General features: G+C 41.0%; 2 protein-coding genes across 10 annotated transcripts; both read right to left on the bottom strand.

Annotated features, from left to right (window-relative positions):
* Window positions 1-2,701: 2,701 nt before the first annotated feature.
* On the bottom strand, window positions 2,702-12,636 carry LOC105663508 (uncharacterized). 9 transcript variants are annotated; one of them, XM_076529884.1, is made up of 5 exons: window positions 5,707-12,636; window positions 5,341-5,582; window positions 4,653-5,262; window positions 2,899-4,536; window positions 2,702-2,832 (listed from the first exon to the last, which is right to left on the bottom strand). In XM_076529884.1, the coding sequence occupies exon 1, from the start codon at window positions 12,589-12,591 to the stop codon at window positions 10,915-10,917; it is 1,677 nt and encodes a 558-aa protein (XP_076385999.1). In that variant the 5' UTR covers window positions 12,592-12,636; the 3' UTR covers window positions 2,702-2,832; window positions 2,899-4,536; window positions 4,653-5,262; window positions 5,341-5,582; window positions 5,707-10,914. The 9 variants fall into 9 exon arrangements, with proteins under 9 accessions (XP_076385999.1, XP_076386000.1, XP_076386006.1 ...); XM_076529885.1 differs by having other exon boundaries at window positions 2,702-3,162; window positions 3,507-4,536; XM_076529891.1 differs by having other exon boundaries at window positions 2,702-3,162; window positions 3,662-4,536.
* A 118-nt stretch (window positions 12,637-12,754) lies between these two features.
* Window positions 12,755-13,736, bottom strand: LOC143263947 (uncharacterized). The gene is made up of 2 exons (XM_076529917.1): window positions 12,861-13,736; window positions 12,755-12,783 (listed from the first exon to the last, which is right to left on the bottom strand). The coding sequence occupies exons 1-2, from the start codon at window positions 13,540-13,542 to the stop codon at window positions 12,776-12,778; spliced, it is 690 nt and encodes a 229-aa protein (XP_076386032.1). The 5' UTR covers window positions 13,543-13,736; the 3' UTR covers window positions 12,755-12,775.
* Window positions 13,737-21,617: the final 7,881 nt, after the last annotated feature.

Below are 21,617 nucleotides of genomic sequence, written 5' to 3'. Positions count from 1 at the left end.
ACTTGTTTATGTATAGTACTATTTCTTGACAATTTTCAAGCTTTTAATAAGAATAACGTATTCAGAAACGAATTGTTAGTTTTTTTGACGAATAAATATGTAATCCTTCCTGGTTTTTCGTAAAATGTGTAATAGTACCATTTGCCCTGCGTACGACGTGTATACACGTCGTTCCTTGTTTTTAATTCCGCACCCTGTGGTGACCTTTTGAAACTAAATTCCATCGTCAACTGGTTAAGCGGATTCGGAAAGTTTCCGCGTTACTTCGCTTTAATACGACATTTCACCGCTTAACGTGCGTTCTCGCGAAAAACGGACAAACATGTTCTCGAGAACAAGCGTCGTACACGAGCGTAAACGATAAGTCGGAGCTCGAGGTGGCACGCGATAAGATCGCGTTGGAAAATTTTATGGAAACCCTGCCACGTATTCTTTTTATTTTTCTTCGTTTCCTGTATGCCGCTATCGTTTCCATAACGCTGCGATTAATCTTACACCATTCGACCACTTCACGGGAGCTTTTTTCGCTAGTTTTTAAAGCCGGCAAATTCATTTATCTCCTTAATCGAAATTAGGAGTCGAAAGTTCGAAAGAATGCGGACTGACCGCGTTCGGATTCCCGATAAATTCGACGTACGATTTTTCAACGATCGCTGACCGTCGCAACTACGGTAAAAAGTAGATCGGCCGTTTCGCGCCCATCTATCGATGACACTGTGTCACCGGCTTCGTCGACGTTCGCGAAACAAATAATTTTCCGTGTCCGCGATACGAGTTGTCAGCGCGCGACGAAGGTGTCGTTGGAACCGCGAATACGAGAAACGCGACGCGAAATTAACATTCTCGTGCTCGAAAACGACGTCCACGTTTCCTCCGCGGACGAGGGGAAAGAGAAAATGTAAAAACGTAACCAACGTCGTCGAAACGGTCCAAACCGCTTTAACCGGATACAACGGATGTTCATTTAGAATTTAGGGCATCGAGCGAAATTTGCATGTCGACGGGAAGGAAAAGGACGACAGACGAGGTGCATAGAAGAGCGAGCGAGGGGTTAACGTTTCGCTCGACGGTTAAGCAGATTCAACCACCTTCGAAGAATCGCTCTTTTTCCTTCCCAATTTTGTCGTTTAATTTCCTTTTCGTACAAACGTCGAAGACAAAGAGATTTGTGCGTTTCGAACATGTCAAGAATTCGTGAACGAATGTATCTCCGGAGCACTGTTCCAACCTGTTGTTTACGGCGACTAGATGTTCAAGTCCGTTAATTGCTCTTTCCACTCGTTTGCATCGCGAACCCGCTAAAAAATGTTTACAAGTTCTGACGCTTCACCCCTTCCGATCGTAATTAGACGAAGTCATGGTCCAAGTCGACGATAACGTTCGTAACGAAGGCAATGGCTATTCGATGAAGCCGGAATCGTTCGTGTCTTTGTCTCGAACGGACGGTGTCTAATGTCGCGGTAAACTTTATCTCCCTGTACCATTGATCTCTGGATTCTTGATAGAATTGGATGGATCATCTGAATAATTTTTCGTCGGTTCGATACGCGATCACCGAATCTGGTCGTTTCGTTTGAAGCTGTCAGGAAACATCGTTGCGATCTCTTCTGTTCGGTCCCTTCCTCCCTCGCGCTTCGCTTCCTGTTCTCGAGAAACTTGTCTCTGAAGTTAGAAAGACCGGTCAATCGGAACTCGAAAGCTGCTCACCCTCTCGCCTTCGCTCGTTTCCTTATCGTCTTAACGTTAGACGCGACGTTAAATCGAAACGGTCCATCGATCAACGAACCACGAGAATCTTTTGCCGATCGTCGTCTACGCGACAAATCTTGGATAAACTCGTGGTACGGGATTCGAGCCCCGAATTAAGGGGTTTCGTTATCGTCGGCCAGCGATTTTTCGTTATTTGTCCGCGTCGCTTGAGCGAGAAGCAGCGGATATTCATCGCGCTGCTCGTATCAACGACGGTGGAACTACGCGTTCAATTTGACCGTAGCCGAATGGTTAATCCGCTTTCTAGATTAGACCTTTTCAGTCGGAACAACGAGAGGTTCGCACGGATGCCGATGAACTCTCGAAAGCGATAGTCGTTTAGCTACGGACGGCGTGACGTTCGGTCGGAGATAAAACGGATAAGCGGAGGGTCGAGGGTGAGAAGAGAAACGCGTAACGAGATTCCCATACAAATACGCGAAACGACACAACGCGGTAGTTCGTTTTTTTTCGACGGGGAACTCGAAGATCTCGTTCTTTCGCGATTACGCGATCGACGAGAAGGATGCCTCCGCGAGAAAAGACGGATGTGTGGTGATCATCGGAGTCGTCGTCGGTCAAGAGGAATTCTATTTTCAAGCCGTCGATAAAGAAGAATTTTATTTGTATTTGATATTCAATTTTATTTATGTTCAATTGTATTTTTAAAAAGAAAAACGTTCGTTATTCATTCCATAATCAAATCTAAATTCAAAACCTCATATTTTAAAATCAATTTCAATAAATCAGTTATTTTTGAAAGTTATAATTAATTGACTAATTTTAAATATAGAAAAACACTCTCTATATTTTGGTGACCCCGACGTGATAAAATTTGTCATAAGAAATTATAATTAATATCAGAAATTTTCAAAATGTATCGTACACCGGAACCCGAACGTAGCAGACCCCAGATTGATGTTGAAGAGTCGCAAAATCAAACAACAAGCAATAATATACAACAAAATTTTAATACAAATATTCAAAATTCAATAAAAGTAGCACGATTAGTAAAACTGCCTCTTTTCTGGAAAGAGAATCCGATCCTTTGGTTCAAGCAAGTTGAAGCGGCATTTGCTGTAGCTAAAATTACAAACGATAATTCAAAGTTTCGTTACGTTATTTTGAATTTGGAGCAAGCAATACTACCGATTGTATCAGACATTTTGGAAACTCCGCCGGATTTTGGGAAATAGTATGAAGCATTGAAGAACAGAATAACTGGTGTTCTTGCGGAGACTAATGAATCAAGATTGCGAAAACTTCTGCATGGTCATGATATGGGTAATGAAAAACCTTCAGTTTTTCTGCAAAAAATGAGACATCTAGCAGCAGGTCCGTGCTCAGATACAGTGTTGCGTAGTTTATTTTTAGAGCAGATGCCGTCAAATATTAGGACGATTTTGGCAATTTCTGAAACATCAAACCTCTCCAAATTAGCGTTGCAAGCAGACGAAATTATAGAAATGATGCGTGGAAATAATATTTCGTCAGTCGATCCTGTAAATTCTCTAATTTAGTCGAGAGATTCACTAGCGAAACAGGTTTCAGAATTGAGAAGTTTAGTCGAAACTCTTTCTGTCGATGTAAACAGAAATAGGAACAGATTTAGGCATCATAACAAATATCGACATCGATCAAATTCAAGAAGACGTTATAATAATTTTAATAATAATAATTCCAATAACAATCATATTTTCAACAAGTATGCTTCTTTCATAAGAAATTTGGAAAATCAGCTAGAAAATGTCAACAACCTTGCAATTTTTGTCAGGAAGAGGAAAACTACACAAGCCATCGTCAGTAAAGATGGTTGGCGATGGTTCAAATACGAAAAGCCGTCTTCTTGTCACGGATCGTACCAGCGGAACGCGATTTCTTATGGACTCTGGTGCTGATGTTTCAGTCTTACCTAAATTGATATGCAAAGGGCCGTTTCATCAAAATGATTACAAATTATATGCTGCAAATAATTCTATTATCAATACTTATGGCATTTTGACAAAAACTTGGTCTTAGGCGAGTTTTTAAGTGGCAGTTTTGCGTTGCTGATGTCCAGCGACCAATTCTTGGCGCAGATTTCTTAAGACATTTTGGACTTCTTATTGATCTTAAGCATCGATGTTTGCGTGATGGTTTGACACAGCTTACATCACCAGGTATTCCAACAGAAACTGCAGCAAATCTTTCTTCTGTTGAAAAAGATAATCCATTCGATCAAATTCTTTCTCAATTTCCTGAAGTAACTAGACTAAGGCGTATTAATGTTAATTCAGCCCATCAAGTTCGACATCATATAGTTACACGAGGTCCTCCAACTGTCGAACGTCCGCGACGTCTTCCTCCTGATAAATTTAAGGTAGCTAAGGCTGAATTTGATGCAATGATTGAGCAAGGAATTTGTCGTCCTTCTAGCAGTCAATGGACAAGTCCTTTACATATGGTTCCAAAAAAAACAGGCGATTGGAGACCTTGTGGTGATTATCGTAGGCTGAATTCAATCACAGTTCCAGATAATTATCCCATTCCACATATTCAGAACTTTTCTGCTAGCCTTTATGGAAAAAAGATATTTACAACGATTGATTTAGTTAAAGCCTATTATCAGATTCCAGTTGCTGAAGAGGATATACAAAAGACTGCTGTAACAACGCTATTTGGACTCTGAATTCATTGTTATGCCATTTGGTCTTCAAAATGCAGCTCAGACTTTTCAAAGATTTATGGATTTTGTTCTTCGTGGTTTGAATTTTGTTTATTGTTATTTGGATGATATACTTGTTGCATCTAAAAGTTTTAAAGAACATGAAGAGCATCTTCATATTTTATTTAAACGTCTTAAAGATTTTGGAATTACCATCAATGTTGAAAAAAGTGTTTTTGGAAAGACAGAAGTCACTTACCTGGGTTATAGAGTTAACACTTCTGGAATTACACCTTTACCTGACAGAGTAAAGGCTATTCAAGATTATCCAAGACCTTCAACAGTTGCAGAGTTACATCGTTTTCTTGGAGTTATTAATTTTTACCGTCGTCTCGTTAAGGATGCAGCACATGTTCAAGCTCCTCTTTGTTCTTATTTAGTTAATAGCAAAAAAGGTGACAAAACCACTATTCAATGGACTCCTGAAGCTGAACATGCTTTTGAGCAATGTAAAAGCAGTTTGGCATCAGCAACATTATTGGTTCATCCTCGTCCTAATGCATCACTTAAATTACGCACTGGTGTCTCTGATATTGCAATTGGAGCTGTTCTTGAACAATTTCATGATGGTCATTGGCATACTCTTGGGTTCTTTTCTCGAAAACTGCACGGGTCAGAACTTAGGTACAGCGCTTATGACCGTGAATTATTGGCAATCTATAATGCTATAAGGCACTTTTGACATTTTCTTGAAGGTCGTCATTTCAAGATTCTCACTGATCATAAACCGCTTATTTATGCTTTCAACAAACGTTCTGATAAAGCATCTCCTTGACAACAACGTCAACTTGATTTTGTGGCACAATTTTCTACAAATATTGAACATGTATCAGGTAGCAGCAATATTGTGGCAGATGCCTTTTCTCGTTTGGAGGAATTTAATTTACCAGTTATCGTTGATACTCAGGAATTAGCTGAAAAACAACAGGAAGATTCTGAATTGCAGCAACTTCTTCAGTCTTCTACGTCACTTCAACTACGGCAATTGCGTATTGATAATTCTGACACAACTATTTTCTGTGACATTTCAACAGGAATTGCTAGACCTTATGTTCCTGTTTCTCTTCGTTCAAGGATTTTCAATATGGTTCATAATTTATCTCATCCTGGTGCTAAAGCAACTTGCCAGCTAATTGGAAAAAAGTTTGTTTGGTCACATATGAAAAAAGATATCACTAATCATGTTAAGACTTGTTTATCATGTCAACTTGCTAAAGTCGATTAACATACGAAGCGTCAACCTACAGTCATACCTGTTCCTGATGAAAGATTTTATCATGTGCATTTAGATTTGGTTGGTCCTCTTCCTCCATCTCAAGGTTTTCAATATATTTTGACTATGATTGACAGATATTCTTGTTGGCCTGAAGCTATACCTTTAAAAGAAGCAACAGCAGCAGATTTAGTAGCCACGGCTTTCTACCGACATTGGATTTGTTGTTTTGGTAGTCCTGGTATAGTTACCACAGATCAAGGTTCTGTTCTTTATTTTCTCTTACGAGAGGGCGCTTGGGAGGTTTCCTCCCAATTGGCCCATACATACATGACTACGTTTCCATCGAGGGTCCAAATCGGGTCAGAGTCGGGTTAGAGTTAAGTTGCCTTGTCTGTTTCCATCGGATCAGAGTTACGTCACAGTATAAGAAAGCACAGTAGGCTCACTCTGCCCAAAAGTTGTCACTCGCGCATGACCGAATCGCACAACCAGCAACATGGCGGTTGTGAATAGCTGGTAATAGCACATATGCTCGTTATTTTTATCACCTACTTTTTTAAATAAATAAATAAATATATATATAAAATGTGAAGCAAAATGGTACGGAGTGAGCCTACTGTGCTTTCTTATACTGTGGTTACGTTGGGGTTGGAGTTGGGTTGAACATTACCAACTGCACAAAATCAACTGCCATATTGTGACATGTAAAGCTGAGCAAAATTAATTTTACAATATCAAAATAACATACAAAAATTATTTCTCAGATTACAAGATCACCGACAAAAAGTAATAATAACCTCTTCTACACCGATTAATACAGCACGTGCTGCACAATGCAATTTGGATTTGTTATGTTGGCAATACGAACTCGACTCTTGTCGTTTCCACCGAACCTCAACTGAACGCTACCCTACAATTTTGTAGGGTAGAGTTCAACTAAACCTTTGGCGTTTCCATCGTACAAGCGCTGACCCCAACCCGACTCTAACCCGACTCTGACCCGATTTGGACCCTCGATGGAAACGTAGTCCATCTTACATATATTCAAACTTAACCTAACCTATCCGCTTCTGTTACTTCACACTACTCGCTCCCTCTGTCTGTCATACACCAATCATCCACCCTCTCTTGCTTCCAACTTCACTTAACTCTCTTACAGTCCCACTCCTCACTCTTCCAAAACCTTAGTCTATGCACTCGCATGTGCAGCGTCACTTATATAATTATGAATATCTGAATATAAAAATATAAGATAGTAAAATATTGAATACAAAATACAAAGTCTATATAAGTACATAAGTACAAAAGCATATGGTAATATATATAAAAGGACATATAACATGTATCTGAGCTTAAACATCATATATAAAATATAAAATATAAACTTTCAAACATTCTCGACAACAGTAATACCTTATCTATAGAATATCACTTATCACCCTATTATGGACATCAGTCTCAAACTCCAACCTACCCCTTACATTTCTAATTTGCACTTTCTAATAAAGGCCCCTATTAATCTTAGGACCTTTGCTTCCCCCATTTCTTTGGTTTCGTGCATCACAGCTCCGATTCTCACTCCATTCCTTATTATTCTATCCCTAAAACCTACTCTCTCTCTCTCAAATCTCTCGCATACCCATATCACATGCTCCAAATCCTCACACTGATCCCCACATTCACATGCAGGTGATCCCTTTAAATTTTTTCTGAACAGCGACCACCCTAAATTATAATGGTCGGCCCTCATCCTACTCAAAGCACATATCGTCCTCCTCTCTAGATTACCCACACTTACAAACCACGGTGTCCTATTCCCCACATTATTCCACTCCGCCTCAAAATATTTCCTTCCCTTATATTCCCCCTGTCTTAAATTCTCTTCTACAGATCTCTTCCAATTCCTTTCTCTAATTATCCTACAAACATCTTTAAACGACCACTTCATATCTCCATCCGCCTCTCCCATCGTACATGCCTTAGCAATCCTATCTGCCCTTTCATTTCCCTTTATTCCAATGTGAGCAGGAATCCAGGCCAGACATACCTTTCCTACCTCCCCCTCATTATTCTTCTCATTCCTATTCCACAATCTCTCTCTAATCTCTCCTATCACTTCACCCTCCTCCTCCCCATTCGTGACGTTCTTCACCTTCATTATCACACTCAATGAATCTGAGAATATCACTACATTACTCTCCTTCTCATACTCGTCTATCACTCTTAAAGCCATGCATATTGCAAAAGCCTCAATCGTGAAAATCGAGCAGCTCCCTCTTGTAGTAAATCCAAAATCCTCCCATTCCTCTCTTCCCCTTTTAATCACGACTGCCGCCCCTCCAAGTTCCCTATCCTCCATCTTAGATCCATCAGTATATACCTCTATTACCTCTCTCTCATCCTCAAACCATCTATTTTTTATTTCTCCTAACCCAATGTTTTCAGGTACCCCTTCACTTTTCATCATTTCCCCTTTCTCCATCCAATCACAATCCCATGAACACCTTTCCTTAGATATAAACATTTTTTCCATACCTTCTCTCATCAATACTGTATTATTCCATGCATTCCTCAAAATTCCTTTTCTACTTAAACTATTCTCCCCCATCCCAAAATTTATCATCCCTTCCACCGCCGCACAAACCTCTCTGTCATCCCTAAAATATTTCCTAAGAACATATTTCTCTGCCAACATATCCACTCTCATCTCCATTTTCATAATTCCCGCCTCCACTTCCATGACATTAATAGGAGTAGACATCTTATATCCCATAGCAATCCTGATACCCGCATTGTGTACCTTTTGTATTTTATCTCTATTCCTACCTTCTTCCAAAAACAAATGAGCACCATATTCTATCACGGATCTAACCAATGCCTTAAGACCGACCCTTGGGGCAAGCCTCTCCTCAGTTTCATCGCTTTACTTCCCCCATCACATCTCATAAACTTTACCTCTCTATCCCTAATCCAATCTCCTAAATACCCTCTCAACTTCCTCGGACACCCCATTTCTTCTAGATATTCCCCTAACCTTCTACGATTTACCGTGTCATATGCTGCCTTTACATCAATAAAAGCAGCCACCACCTCTTTCCCTTTCCCCCATTCCTCCTTAATGTTACACGTTAGAATATTAATATTATCCATAGTGGATCTTCCTTTCCTAAACCCGTTCTGATTTTTATCTAATTTACCCTCCCTCTCAGCCTTTCATTAACCATTTTTTCCATAATTTTCCCAAGACAGTTCAACAAAGAAATCGGCCTCAAAGCCCTCTTTTGAGGCTTTGGGATTAGCCTAACCCTTGTTTCCTTCCATCTTGTCGGTACCCTCCCATTTCTCCACACCTCATTAAACAGCTCTAATAGACTCTTTTTCCATCCTTTAGTCAATTTTTTAATAATTCCAAACTCAATCCCATCCTCTCCTGGGGCTGTCTTCAATTTCACAACCCTAATTGCCCTTTCCAACTCACCCTCACTAAACTCTCTGTTATATCTCCCCTCCATAACACCCCCTATCCTATTTCTAATATCCTTTTCCCTTACCTCCTTCCCCTCTCTTTCCGTTCCATCACTATCCTCCTGTGTTACTATGATATCCTCTTCTCCATCCACTCCACACATCCTAATAATCCTATCAGTCTCCTCACTTTCTAATTTAACCCTCTCACTCTTGTTCATTCCATCACCACCCGACCTATCAATACCCTTTAACAAAGCTTTTACCCTTTTCCATACGATTCCTATGTTAGTACTATGCCTAATTCCCTTTATAAACTCCTCTCAAGATTCTTTTTTCTTAGCTTTTACTACTTCCTCCATTCTTTTATTTGCCTCTGTCATTCTGTTCCAATTTGCCTCATTTGGCTTCTTCCTCATTATTATCGTAGCCTTTCTTCTCTCCTCTTTTACTCTCTCACATTCCGCATCCCACCAAATCTTTCTTCTTCCTTTCCTATTCTTTCTCCCCCTTTTCCTCCCATTAGCCTCATTCCTCCTTCTATCTTCTCCTCTCCGCCCCTTTGAACATTCCTGTAACCCTTCTTGCAACAATTTTGGAAAACTGTCACATTTTTGGTCTATATTCCTCTCCCCTCCCATTATCCTATTCACCTGGTCTTCTGTCCCCAAAAGCCATTTCAAAAATTCAACTTGATCAATTTTACTACTACTAAACCTTCTCGTACTTTCCTCCTCCCCCATCTCCATTATTTCCTCTTCCCATTCTATCCTTATTAACTGATGGTCTGACCCCATAGTCTCCCCTGTTTCAACAATTTCCATTTTCATCCCTACATTCCCATTCGCAATTATCAAATCTAAATTTGACGGTCTCTGATCCGCCCTGTCAATCCTTGACATTGTCCCGTAATTCAGCACCACTAACTCATTTTCTTCTAACACCTCCTCTAGCGCTTCTCCAGCCGCATCATTTTCCTCACAATTCCACACCATATTCTTTGCATTCCAATCCCCAAGATATACTCTTCTCTCTCCTATTACCCCTCCCCCAAAAACCTTCCTCCATATCCCCTTATCCCCTCTACCAGATGGCCTTCTATACCCTATCACAAATTCCACTTCTCCTTCTTTCATCCTAACCACCACAGACATGGTTTCCATCCCACCTTCATTAATACTATTACTACCCCCAATCCTAGCCTGCCATCCATTTATCCTGAGACAATCTTCAGGACACAGCCAACTTTCAACAATTGCCATCATATCATAATCCTCTCCCACCCTCCTAACTTCATCTACTTTATTCCTCACACTCCTAGCATTCCAAAGCGCTATCCTCATATCTTCATTAAACAAACCAACATCAAACATTTCCTACTCCTCCTACTTCCCACAATCGCAACAATCACACACATTACTAATTTTCTCACAACCAATATCTCTACCATAACTAATTCACTTCGTTTCGCTTTAGCGTTTACAAAAAACCTTATCTTCCTCTGAACATCTCCATAACACCACACACATACCAATACCGTTTTCGTACCCTTAATGTCTCTAAAACCAGGTCCATTCCACATATCTCACTCTTTTCTCTTTTTTTTTTTTCTTTTTTATCACTTACACTGAGTCATATTGTAGTTCTCTAACCACACTATTTATTTATTTATTCACAGATTTCCTCGCCACCTCTTCATACCCTTTCCATAACTTCTCTTTTTCCTCCTTTCCTGACTTCTCTCTTTCTTCCCCTTCCCATTCTTCCCTGCTCATATATTTCACATTGCTGGAACATTTATGTTTCCATTACCCGTCCTTAACTCTTCCTTTTCTTCCTCCTTCTCCTTCTGGACCTCTTCCTTCTTCTCTCCTTTACCAAACAGATACTTCCTCACCATCTCCTCATATTTCTCCTGCTCCAACCTTTTCTCCTCTACCTTCTTCTTTTCTCTCGCGATCTTCCTTCTCGTTCTCTCCTCAGTCTTTGGGTCAATATACATTAAGAAATTCGGGGTTCTTATCTCATTCCAGTCCTCATCCGGATCTGGAGCTACTTCTTTACTAGCCCTGTATTTTCTTGCCTTTACTTCTTCAGCAAAGGCCACTTTTAGTCCTCTTTCCTCCACAAGCTTAATCAATTCCTCAATTAACTCGTCATCCGCCTTCTTTTTCATTGCCTCAATTTCTTGCATAGCCATTTTCTTTGCCTCCCTAATTGCCTTCCTTTCCCTCTCTCGTCTCCACACATCTGTTACAATTTTATATTCATCGTATTCCGCTTTTCCTTCCGGTTCCTCACCCACTAAGTCATGCGGGAACGGTATCCTTCTCCTGCAAGTGATACCCCCTTCTCCTCTCACCCCGACTTCCTCCATACCTCGCGCTTGTCCTTCCTCCTGCAAGACCTCGAAATTATTACTAACCTCTATTTCTTGTCCTTCAACCTCATCTCTCCTTTCTCCACACCTTGCTCCTCTATCCATCTCGTTCCTTTCTCCTCTCCTTACCACCTCAGCCCATCCAGACGCATTGCCTAGTCCAATATTCTTCCCCTTACTATTTCCTTCCTCGGTCCTCACTCCCATTTTAACTCTCTCCTTTAGGTTAACTCCCTTAGCGTTCGCAAAGCCTTTTCTAATATTTTCCACCTCGTCCCACATTGGAACCTCTTTTCCTTCCCACATCTCTATCACCTTCCTCTTAGTCAGCCTCGGGAAATCCCTGCTTTCGTTCACTTCTCCCATATCATCCTCCAGTCTTATCCCCTCTATTCCTACTGCTCTTTCCACAATGCTCCTTGCTGTTTCAAAAGCCACATTTTTGTACGCCATTACCTTCTTTATGGCAAATTCCTTCTGGTATACCCAGCAGCTTTTCGCAAAGGCCTCATGATTTCCTTTGCAATTCACACATTTCTCAATTTTTTTGCACACCCCATGTTTTTCTTCCCGACATCTTCCACAGAGCGGTCTTCTCAATTTACAAAACTTCTGTGTATGTCCAAATTTCCAGCACACATAACACTGCTTAACTCTCTCAATATATGGCCATATCTTCACTCCTACGTGTCCCTGCCCGATCAATAGCGTAGTAGGCAACTTATCTCCTTTAAACACTATTAACAATGGCTCCTCTTCATCGTCCTGTCTTCCCCTTCTTCCCTCTATCACTGGACCTCTTCTCAGTTTCTCCAGTATGAAATGCCCCTGCCCCGGCATGGCTTCGTTCTTCAACTCCTCCATTGTTCCCGGCCACTCTCTAATGACGCCTTTTCTAAATCTCATCCTTTCCGGGATGAAAGCTCCAACATACCCCTCTCTTTTCTGCCCCTCTTCCATGACCTTATTTGCCTCCTCTCTTCTTTTGAAAGTCACTTCTGCCCTACTAAAACCAATCATTTTAATGCCTTCCACCTTTGCCCCTGTGCCTTGCACGTATCTATATATTTTTATCATATTCAATTTCTTACTTTTTCTCACGCTATTATTTTTTAAAAAAAGGCCTACCACAAACTCTTTTCCACAAAAATCCTCCTCGTATCTAATCCCACCACGCTCTGTCCTCCTTTCCTCCACACTTCCGTTCCCTTTCCTACTCGACTCTGTGTTTCGCCACGTGCTTTTCGCACCTATCCTTTCTTCAGGCTTCTGTAAATTATATTTTTCGTTATCATTAAGCATTCTCGAATCTACAACACTAGGCTTGTTTCCCTGCATATCTTTACCTTCTTCTTTACCCTTTTCAACTTTTCTCTGCTGTTCTTCCAAAGTTTCTTCAGACTTATCGCTATCCGTCCGCTTTCTCTCACCCACGCCGGCAAAATGGACGATTTCCGCGTCCTTCTTCAGCGTTTCCGTTTTCGCACACTCTTCATCGAGCGGCGCCACCGTCTCCAGTTTTACCAACTGTTTCCGTTCCTCTCCTGTATTCCCTATTCCCACTGTTTCCGTCTTTTCTTCTCTCTGCCATTCTTCTCCCCCCTTTGTAATTCCACTCTCCTCTTTGCTATCCTCTAATTCCGACTCTTTTTTCTCTTTTTTCCTCAACTCTTCTTCTTCACTGCTTGCATCTCTCACCCTCTTCCTTTCTCCTATATTTCTCCTTGTCAATTTCCTTTCCTTATTTTCTTCGTCTAAGTCTCTAACTTTCTCCCTCACACAATCTTCTATTTCCTCTCTGTCCATTTCCTCAATTTTCTTATTGCACAGCCCCAATGTAGCTAATACCTCCTCTTCATCCTCTTTTAGAAATTCCATATCCCAATTCTCCAATTTCTCTACATCTTCTACCATCACTTTTTCACTTTTCTCACACATATCTTTTATATCACAGACTTCCTTTGGCATCATTTCTTCGTTTTCGCACATTTTGTCCTCAACATTATCTACTTCCGTTTCTTCCATCATATTATTTCATGCGCCACAAAGGCCACCAAAAATATTAATTACACCTCCCCCTCACTTATACACTTGTTTTTTAGCGTCCAGTCACGCACAACAAAAAATTTATCCCCCGCCTACCACGTTGGTATACGGGGGAGATGATAAACCTCCAAGTTCCTCCTCTCCCTACTTCCTATTCCAAAACTAATTATACAAAACCTCACCCCTTCCTCCACTCCTTTCTCTGTGCCTTATATAACTAATAAAAAACTTTAAAATCCAAAAAAAAAACTTCTAAATTATCAGCGCTCGGCTAAACCCGTCCTACCTAACCGACGCCATCTTTTCTTCCGCACAGATCAAGGTGTGGCGTGCAAGCGCGAATTCCCTATAGGGGAGTTGGTAGTGTAGGTTCACTACGTGGGGAATTAAGCGTAATGAAATTCACTAGATCGAGCGGTGTGAAGTTCGTCGAATGTTCTCTGTCTACTAACTGTGTTTTTGGTTAGGAGAGACAAGGACGGTAAATAGGATGCTACGACAAAACACACATTCTCCCAACCAAAACTCCTCTGCGAAGAAGTAATATTTCGACAAAATTTCTTTTGCATACTACTCTCAGAAGTTTAATCTAGGTCGGTACGGAGGCCGTTTTTGGAAAAGTGGGACGCGAAAAATTTTCTTCTATAAGAAATGTTAGTTTTCAGTTCATAAAATTGTTTTGGACGAAATTGCAAAATCGGCCTCCGTACCGACCTAGATTAAACTTCTGGGAATAGTATGCAAAAGAAATCCTGTCGAAATATTACTTCTTCGCAGAGAAGTTTTGGTTGGGAGAATTCAATACATCCGAGTCGTTTGAATAACAACATGGCCGCTGGGATATCGCGCTGCTTGGTGCTGACTGGGTTCAGGCCTGGCTATACATACATACATATGACACCCTAGAGGGTACCGCTAAAAGGGCCCACCATTAAAAAACAGTTTGCATCAAAACTAATAGATGATAGCAATCGTATCATGATATTCTATTTTCAAATGTATTATGTGCAAACACAAAATATTAATTCCAGAAATAATATATAATAAATTAGTTATGTTTTATGTTTTTTTAACAATTTTCCCGATCTTTTCTATGATATATAATTATTTCCTTTTGAACGAATAGGAAATTATAACGAACAAATAATGAAATTAACACACTAATAAGTTAACGAAGTGATATCATAAAAATAATAGTAAAAAATAAAGAGCAATCTTTATGGAGCGCCAATCTACGACAAAGTTTGAAAGTCATATATGACACTCGGTTACATCTTGCTCTTCATTCACTTTTCTATCAATTATTGCGAAGTGAGCACGTTTAAAATATTTTACTTCTTTATTTTATTCTTTCGTGGCCATAGCCGATACAGAACTGTCGTCAACGACACAATTCATTCTGATGACACACTCATTCTTTACTGCGAAGAAACGTCTCATTGGAAGGGGAATTGCATTTGTACACAACACATGAACAGTCATAATCGCGTTGTTAATGTTTCTGTTGATAGATTGAAACCTCCATTCTTAATTTCTAATCACAATGAATCCAAGTTTATTTCCTCAGATTCCGCAATAGGCTTGTTTCGACACTCTGAGCAGAGTCACCCACCCATTCCAGACTCTCCACCCATTCCAGTATCTGTTCGACCTCAAAGTTCATCTCAATTACGGACTTATCCTCCAGCGAAGAAGATGATGATGATGATGATTAGTGTTATGGACGTCGACTGCGTCCAGCGAAGAAGAAGCGTGTCAGTTTCGTGACGACCTCGTCACTCGGGGAGAAGTATTGTGGTGATCATCGGAGTCGTCATCGGTCAAGAGGAATTCTATTTTCAAGTCGTCGACAAAGAAGAATTTTATTTGCGTTTGATATTCAATTTTATTTATGTTCAATTGTATTTTTAAAAAGAAAAACGTTCGTTATTCATTCTATAATCAAATCTAAATTCAAAATCTCATATTTTAAAATCAATTAAATACATCAGTTATTTTTGAAAGTTATAATTAATTGACTAATTTTAAATATAGAAAAACACTCTCAATAGATGCTCGCGTCTCGTTGCGCTGTCAAAGCACGACTTTGAAGAGAGCCGAAGATTCCTCGACGGTATGCGGAACGTCGCCGAGCTTCAGCCGTTATTTCCCCGGGGGTACGCGTTGAGAGAACACGCGCGAATTAATTCGTTTTCGAAGCTGACGCGCGTCAGGCGCGTCGCGAATTCTTTCTAACTCCTTCGCTCTGCCGCCTAATTACGATCTACGTTTGTCGACAAACTTCGTCGCACTTTCTACGCTTCGATCGTCTATTCGTTATAAAAGGAAAGAAATCCGAAAGTCCGATTTCTGGTTAGAAATTCGCGACTATTGCACCGGCTTACGCGATATCCGAACGAATTTAAAGGGGATGAAGCGAGTAAGCGTAGGTAAGCGGAGAACCCGGTGAAACGAGGATCGAACACGCCGATCGTACGCGTCGCAGCTTTTCCCTCGTCGTTTCGGGTAAACGCGAAACAAATACGTTTTCGTCGATCGTACGTACCATATTTCATCTAGTCGTTCGCGACCGATCGACGAAAAATTCTGATTAAAACGAACCGACGCGACGTTTATCGCGCATCCGTGACGTTCCAAACCGAAACAACCGAACTTTGCCTTAGGCGTTGCGCGTACAAAAATACCATCTTTTTTCGAACAAAAAGCGAATTCGCCCGGTGAAATAACGGAGCGAGCGTGCTCTTTCCGTTCTTTGGGCTAGGACAAATTAAATTTGTCCGTCGAGACGAAGCGAGTAGCAGGACATCGCTACTGTGCGCCGAGGATTGAGAAAAATTTCTCTTTCTTATAAACAACTCGTGTCCACCTCGATGCACGTTTTATTTCTTATTCCGAGCGTTGCTTCTTAGGTCGATAAATATTCGTTCGGTTCGTCCACGTAGCATCCGTTCCCATGACCGATGCGACCAGAAGAGCAAAGAAAGCAACGAGTATCGATGCATTTTGTTAAAAACATTTACGTACTCGAATATACATATATCGGTATACTCCGACGACGTTCTTCGCAAGCGGAATCGAACGGCTTGTTTTCGTCCTTTTTCATCTTCTCGAAGTTTTTTAATCAGAATTAAACGTTACCGCTCAACACAAAATTAAGATGATGTCTTGAGTTTTGGTGGGCGAACAATTTCGAGACAGAGTCGAAATCGAGAATGCATTGTTACTACCCCGTTGCTAGTTACCAGTTTATCACACCTTGAATACTTCTCTAGATCCACGATGCAAATGACAGTATCTTCGGTAAAACCAGTAAATGTCTCGTTTATCCGTCGTCGTGTGAAATACGAACGTTACCTACCTCGATTTAGTACAGGAGAAGGTATCTTCTTTATCGACATTAGAGAACCTACCTACCGTTACCACGGTCCATAAAGTTGTATCTTGAATATTTAACTTGGTTTGCAAGTAGAAAATTAACTCGATGAAATGTATCCTTGTGTACGAAATGTCGATGCTTTTCCTTTCGATCGAAATTTCGCGTTCGAAAGGTGGTCTTCGTAATTTTCGCGAGAGGAAACAAAAGGCGTATTTTTTCTCGGAAATCAAGGTGCGACGGATAATTAGCAAAGGTGGTTCGAGACCGTTATCGCGCTCGTGAAAAAACGTATTAAGATAAAATAGCTGTGTACGTAGACGGTAGATTAAGCGTATTGCGGGCGATACACCATTCACCGCTCCTGCTTTATGAAAACGAGCTAACTTTGTTACCCTCTTGTGTTCCAGGTTATTCGGCAGCGGCGCTTCTCGCGATTTTTTTCTGCATCCCTTTCGCGCTGAGGGTTCTTATTCACCAGGAAACAGGCCAATGGAGTAATTGGCCTCAAGCCTTTTACCATGCTCATCTCGAGCTTTTCCTCGGAAACGGTTGTTTAGGTATGACACTCGCATTCCTTTAACATTTCCTTCGTCAACGTTCCAACTCGTTCATAATTTATGTTTTCTTCCATCTTCCCCGTTTCATTCGCTGATTGACCCGAAGAATCGAAACGAGTACCTGTCCGAACTTTCCAAGATCGCTTTGGTTTCTTCGATCGAATCGACTTATCGGGGTCGAACCTTGAACGCGAAAGTTACAGCTGCACGCGTTTCAAATAATTAAATAAGGGTTCGCGAGAAAGTTGAGGTCGCGGATTCTTCCGGTGCTGCGATGAATGCGAGCAGTACCGCTGTCGACACCCGAGAAGCGATTCATCGGTACTACCCACGCTCGACACGGGATGTGTCATCCGTGGCACTCGCTTTCCAACTCGTCGTTCTCCGAGCACTCCCATTGTTAGTTCCGGCAGGGAAACGATCTTGGCGGAACAAAAGAATCGATGATGTTTTGCAGGAGTCGGAGTGATGATGTTGCTGGCGTTAACCGTGGAGCGTTACGTTAGCGTTTGCCGGCCTGGTCAGCACACTCGTCCACTCTGCGGTCCTCCACATTTAACGGTGGCCGTCATTTCCTTGGCAACGTTTATCGTTTATCTGCCGAGCGCGTTCCGAGCGCAAATTACGACCTGTCTCCTCGAACCTGGAGGCCCCGTCGTTTATCAAAAGAGGGAAAACCAATTGTACCTCGACTCGATGTTTCATCAAGTATCATTGACGCTATTTCATTTCGATCTTACCGCTCGGTGAAAAGACGAGGAATTTCTAACTCGTCCGTGAACGTTTTTCCGCAGGTGTACAAAGTGGTGCTGGAGATCATTTTCAAAGTGGTGCCAGCGATTCTATTGGCTGGCTTCAATCTCCGCATCATGGTAGCCTACAGAAGATCTTGCGAGCGTCGCCGACGAACGACTCTAGCCAGGACTGCCAGCAACGGCGTGGACTCGAGGACGTTCGCGGAGGAACGGAGGCTGGTCCTGTTGTTGGGCAGCACTAACATCTTATTCGTCGTTTGCGTCAGTCCCATGGTAATTCTCAACATCACCTTACGGGAGAGTAATCTCAATAATTACGCTTATCAGGTGAGCTTTTCTCGCTTTTTACTTTTTATCATACGCTAATTTATCGTTCAATACCTTCGTTGGATCGATGTCTTTCAGGTGTTCCGTGCAATAGCAAACTTTTTGGAGGTAATCAATTATTCCATCACGTTCTATATCTACTGTTGGTTCTCGGAAGATTTCCGAAACACGTTGATTCGCACGTTGCAATGGCCTTGGGGGAAGAGCAGCAAGGGAAGAAGAGGACTTCCAATTAAACGTTCTCCTCTGCCTCAGGCAACCATCACCACTGTAACAATAACCGGCGCGACTCCTGGACATTTCACGCGTGCCAACTTTTAGTTTCCGGCAAACGCGTGAAAAAGGTTACAAGGCGCCAGATTGATCTCTGCCTTTTTAACTTTGCAGAGTTCAAAGAGAAACGTTCGCCTAGTCGTAGATAGTTGGAAAACGAGTAGAGGTTTTTGTCCAATTTCTTTCGCGGACGATCGCAAAGGTTACTTCAGTGTGTAGCATGAATTTATGTACTTCCTCCAGACACGTTTTACCGTAACACGATATCGAACAGAAGGCTAGACGCGGAACTACGATTACGATATCTCCACAAATATTGACGCGTTTTATGGATCGGTCAGCAATATTTGGTCCTCGCGATATCGGGCAAACGTTCCTCCTACGAAAACGTTCCAAGAGCTATGTACGTGATTTTCGGCGAGGTCCTCTTCGACGTTGTAAATATTCCTGTGTAACGCGTGGGAACTTTGTCGGTGAATGCGAAATCGCGAGGACAACGAAGATGATCGTAATCCTGTTTCGCGGTGCTTTCGAGTTAACTTTCATCGTTGCCGAATTAGAAATTATCTGAAGATGAAAGATTCGAGAATACTGCCTCGTTTTTCGAGAATACTGCCTCGTTTTTCGAGAATACTGCCTCGTCTTTCGAGAATACTGCCTCGTTTTTCGAGAATACTGCCTCGTTTTTCGAGAATACTGCCTCCTTCCTAGCTGTGAAAAACACGTTGACAAATATGTACCGAAGCCGCGCCAGAGGAGATCGTTTCGCGATTTTCGACGCAAAACACGTTCGTTTCGAAAGAGCTACGACACACGAACGAAACAAACTCGCGGAAAATTTTAGAACCGATTTGAAGAAATGTGAAGGACAATAAGATTTACAATTAGTCGCACGCGCGCGATTCTTAATATTCTTAATATTCTTAATGCGATGAAAATTCTTGGAATATCGAACGAATCTTTTAACTTTTAAACATAGACGGAATCTATTGCGTCTCTAATTCGAGCGACGATTTAATTTTTCACCGATATGAGTATCGGGTATTCGTCTAAAACTGCTCGCATCTCGCAGATCGGACGAATGGTAGCCTTCACACCGACAATCTTTCATTAAAATTCATTTCGTGTAGAGCGAAAACGCGAACAGTAGATGATACGAATTTGGCGAAAACCGCGAACTCGGTAATCTCGAATCTCGAGTTTCGTATGGGCTTGGTACCTACACGTTAACCTTTTACGCTTTGACTGCCAACTTGGACGAGTTTAAGAGTTAATTGATAACGCGAATTCAATAAATGTTTGTATTATTTATGCTTCTTTAAAGGAGGTACAGTATTACCTCGAAACAAGCAACACGCTTGGGACCGGCCAGTTGCTTATTTCGAGGGTGGTATGCTATTCGGCTTGCCTTTGTTCCCGAGCGCGCCGACGGTAGCGGTAAACTATAAAGTAATCGGTCGAGCAGCGATGTTATTCTTTCGACGAGGACAGAACATAACATGCTTTCCCTTTTCAATACTAGTAAAAATTCGCGAATGGAACATGTACATAATACATATTGCCTCGAAACAGGCAACAGTTTCGAGCCTCGAAATTAGCAACTGGCCGATCCCGAGCGAGTTGCTTGTTACGAATCAATGTAGAATCAAATGAATGGATCACGCTCTAATTCCTAACTTGTCACACTTCACCTTATTTTTTTACAATTATGTGAATATCAGTATACAGCTACATATGTATGTGTTGTGTTATTATTGTGTATTGTATATGTATAATTCATATAGTATTATTATATTGTATATTCTATATACTACATTACACTTAAATAATGTTTTATTTGATTGTTAAATAGATTTATTAAAATTATTAACTAGGCATTAAAATTAAAAAAAAAAACAAACCAGCACTATAATTTCAGAAAATATATTTTTCGTAATACTCCAAAATCGCTATGTGTTAGAGTGAGAAAACAATACATATGTTCTGTCCTCTTTCCGCTATACTGTTCAGTCAAGCGTGAAAATTTATGACTTCTTCGGTTTCGCGGACCTCTTACTCCTTCTCGGATCTCTCACTCGGCGGCGGACTTCAATCAAAGAAGTGGGGATAAAAATTTGCTAATTTCGAGGCTCGAAACTGTTGCTTGTTTCGAGGCAATACTGTATAGTGCTGGTTTGTTTTTTTTTTTAATTTTAATGCCTAGTTAATAATTTTAATAAATCTATTTAACAATCAAATGAAACATTATTTAAGTGTAATGTAGTATATAGAATATACAATATAATAATACTATATGAATTATACATATACAATACACAATAATAACACAACACATACATATGTAGCTGTATACTGATATTCACATAATTGTAAAAAAATAAGGTGAAGTGTGACAAGTTAGGAATTAGAGCGTGATCCATTCATTTGATTCTACATTGATTCGTAACAAGCAACTCGCTCGGGATCGGCCAGTTGCTAATTTCGAGGCTCGAAACTGTTGCCTGTTTCGAGGCAATATGTATTATGTACATGTTCCATTCGCGAATTTTTACTAGTATTGAAAAGGGAAAGCATGTTATGTTCTGTCCTCGTCGAAAGAATAACATCGCTGCTCGACCGATTACTTTATAGTTTACCGCTACCGTCGGCGCGCTCGGGAACAAAGGCAAGCCGAATAGCATACCACCCTCGAAATAAGCAACTGGCCGGTCCCAAGCGTGTTGCTTGTTTCGAGGTAATACTGTACTCCGTCTACCAGTCGTTGTATGA

The sequence above is a fragment of the Megachile rotundata genome, chromosome 3 (assembly GCF_050947335.1).
Source record: "Megachile rotundata isolate GNS110a chromosome 3, iyMegRotu1, whole genome shotgun sequence".
In the NCBI taxonomy this organism is placed as follows: Eukaryota; Metazoa; Arthropoda; class Insecta; order Hymenoptera; family Megachilidae; genus Megachile; species Megachile rotundata.
Note: the sequence above shows the minus strand (reverse complement) of the source record. Positions and strands in the feature narration are given on the sequence as shown.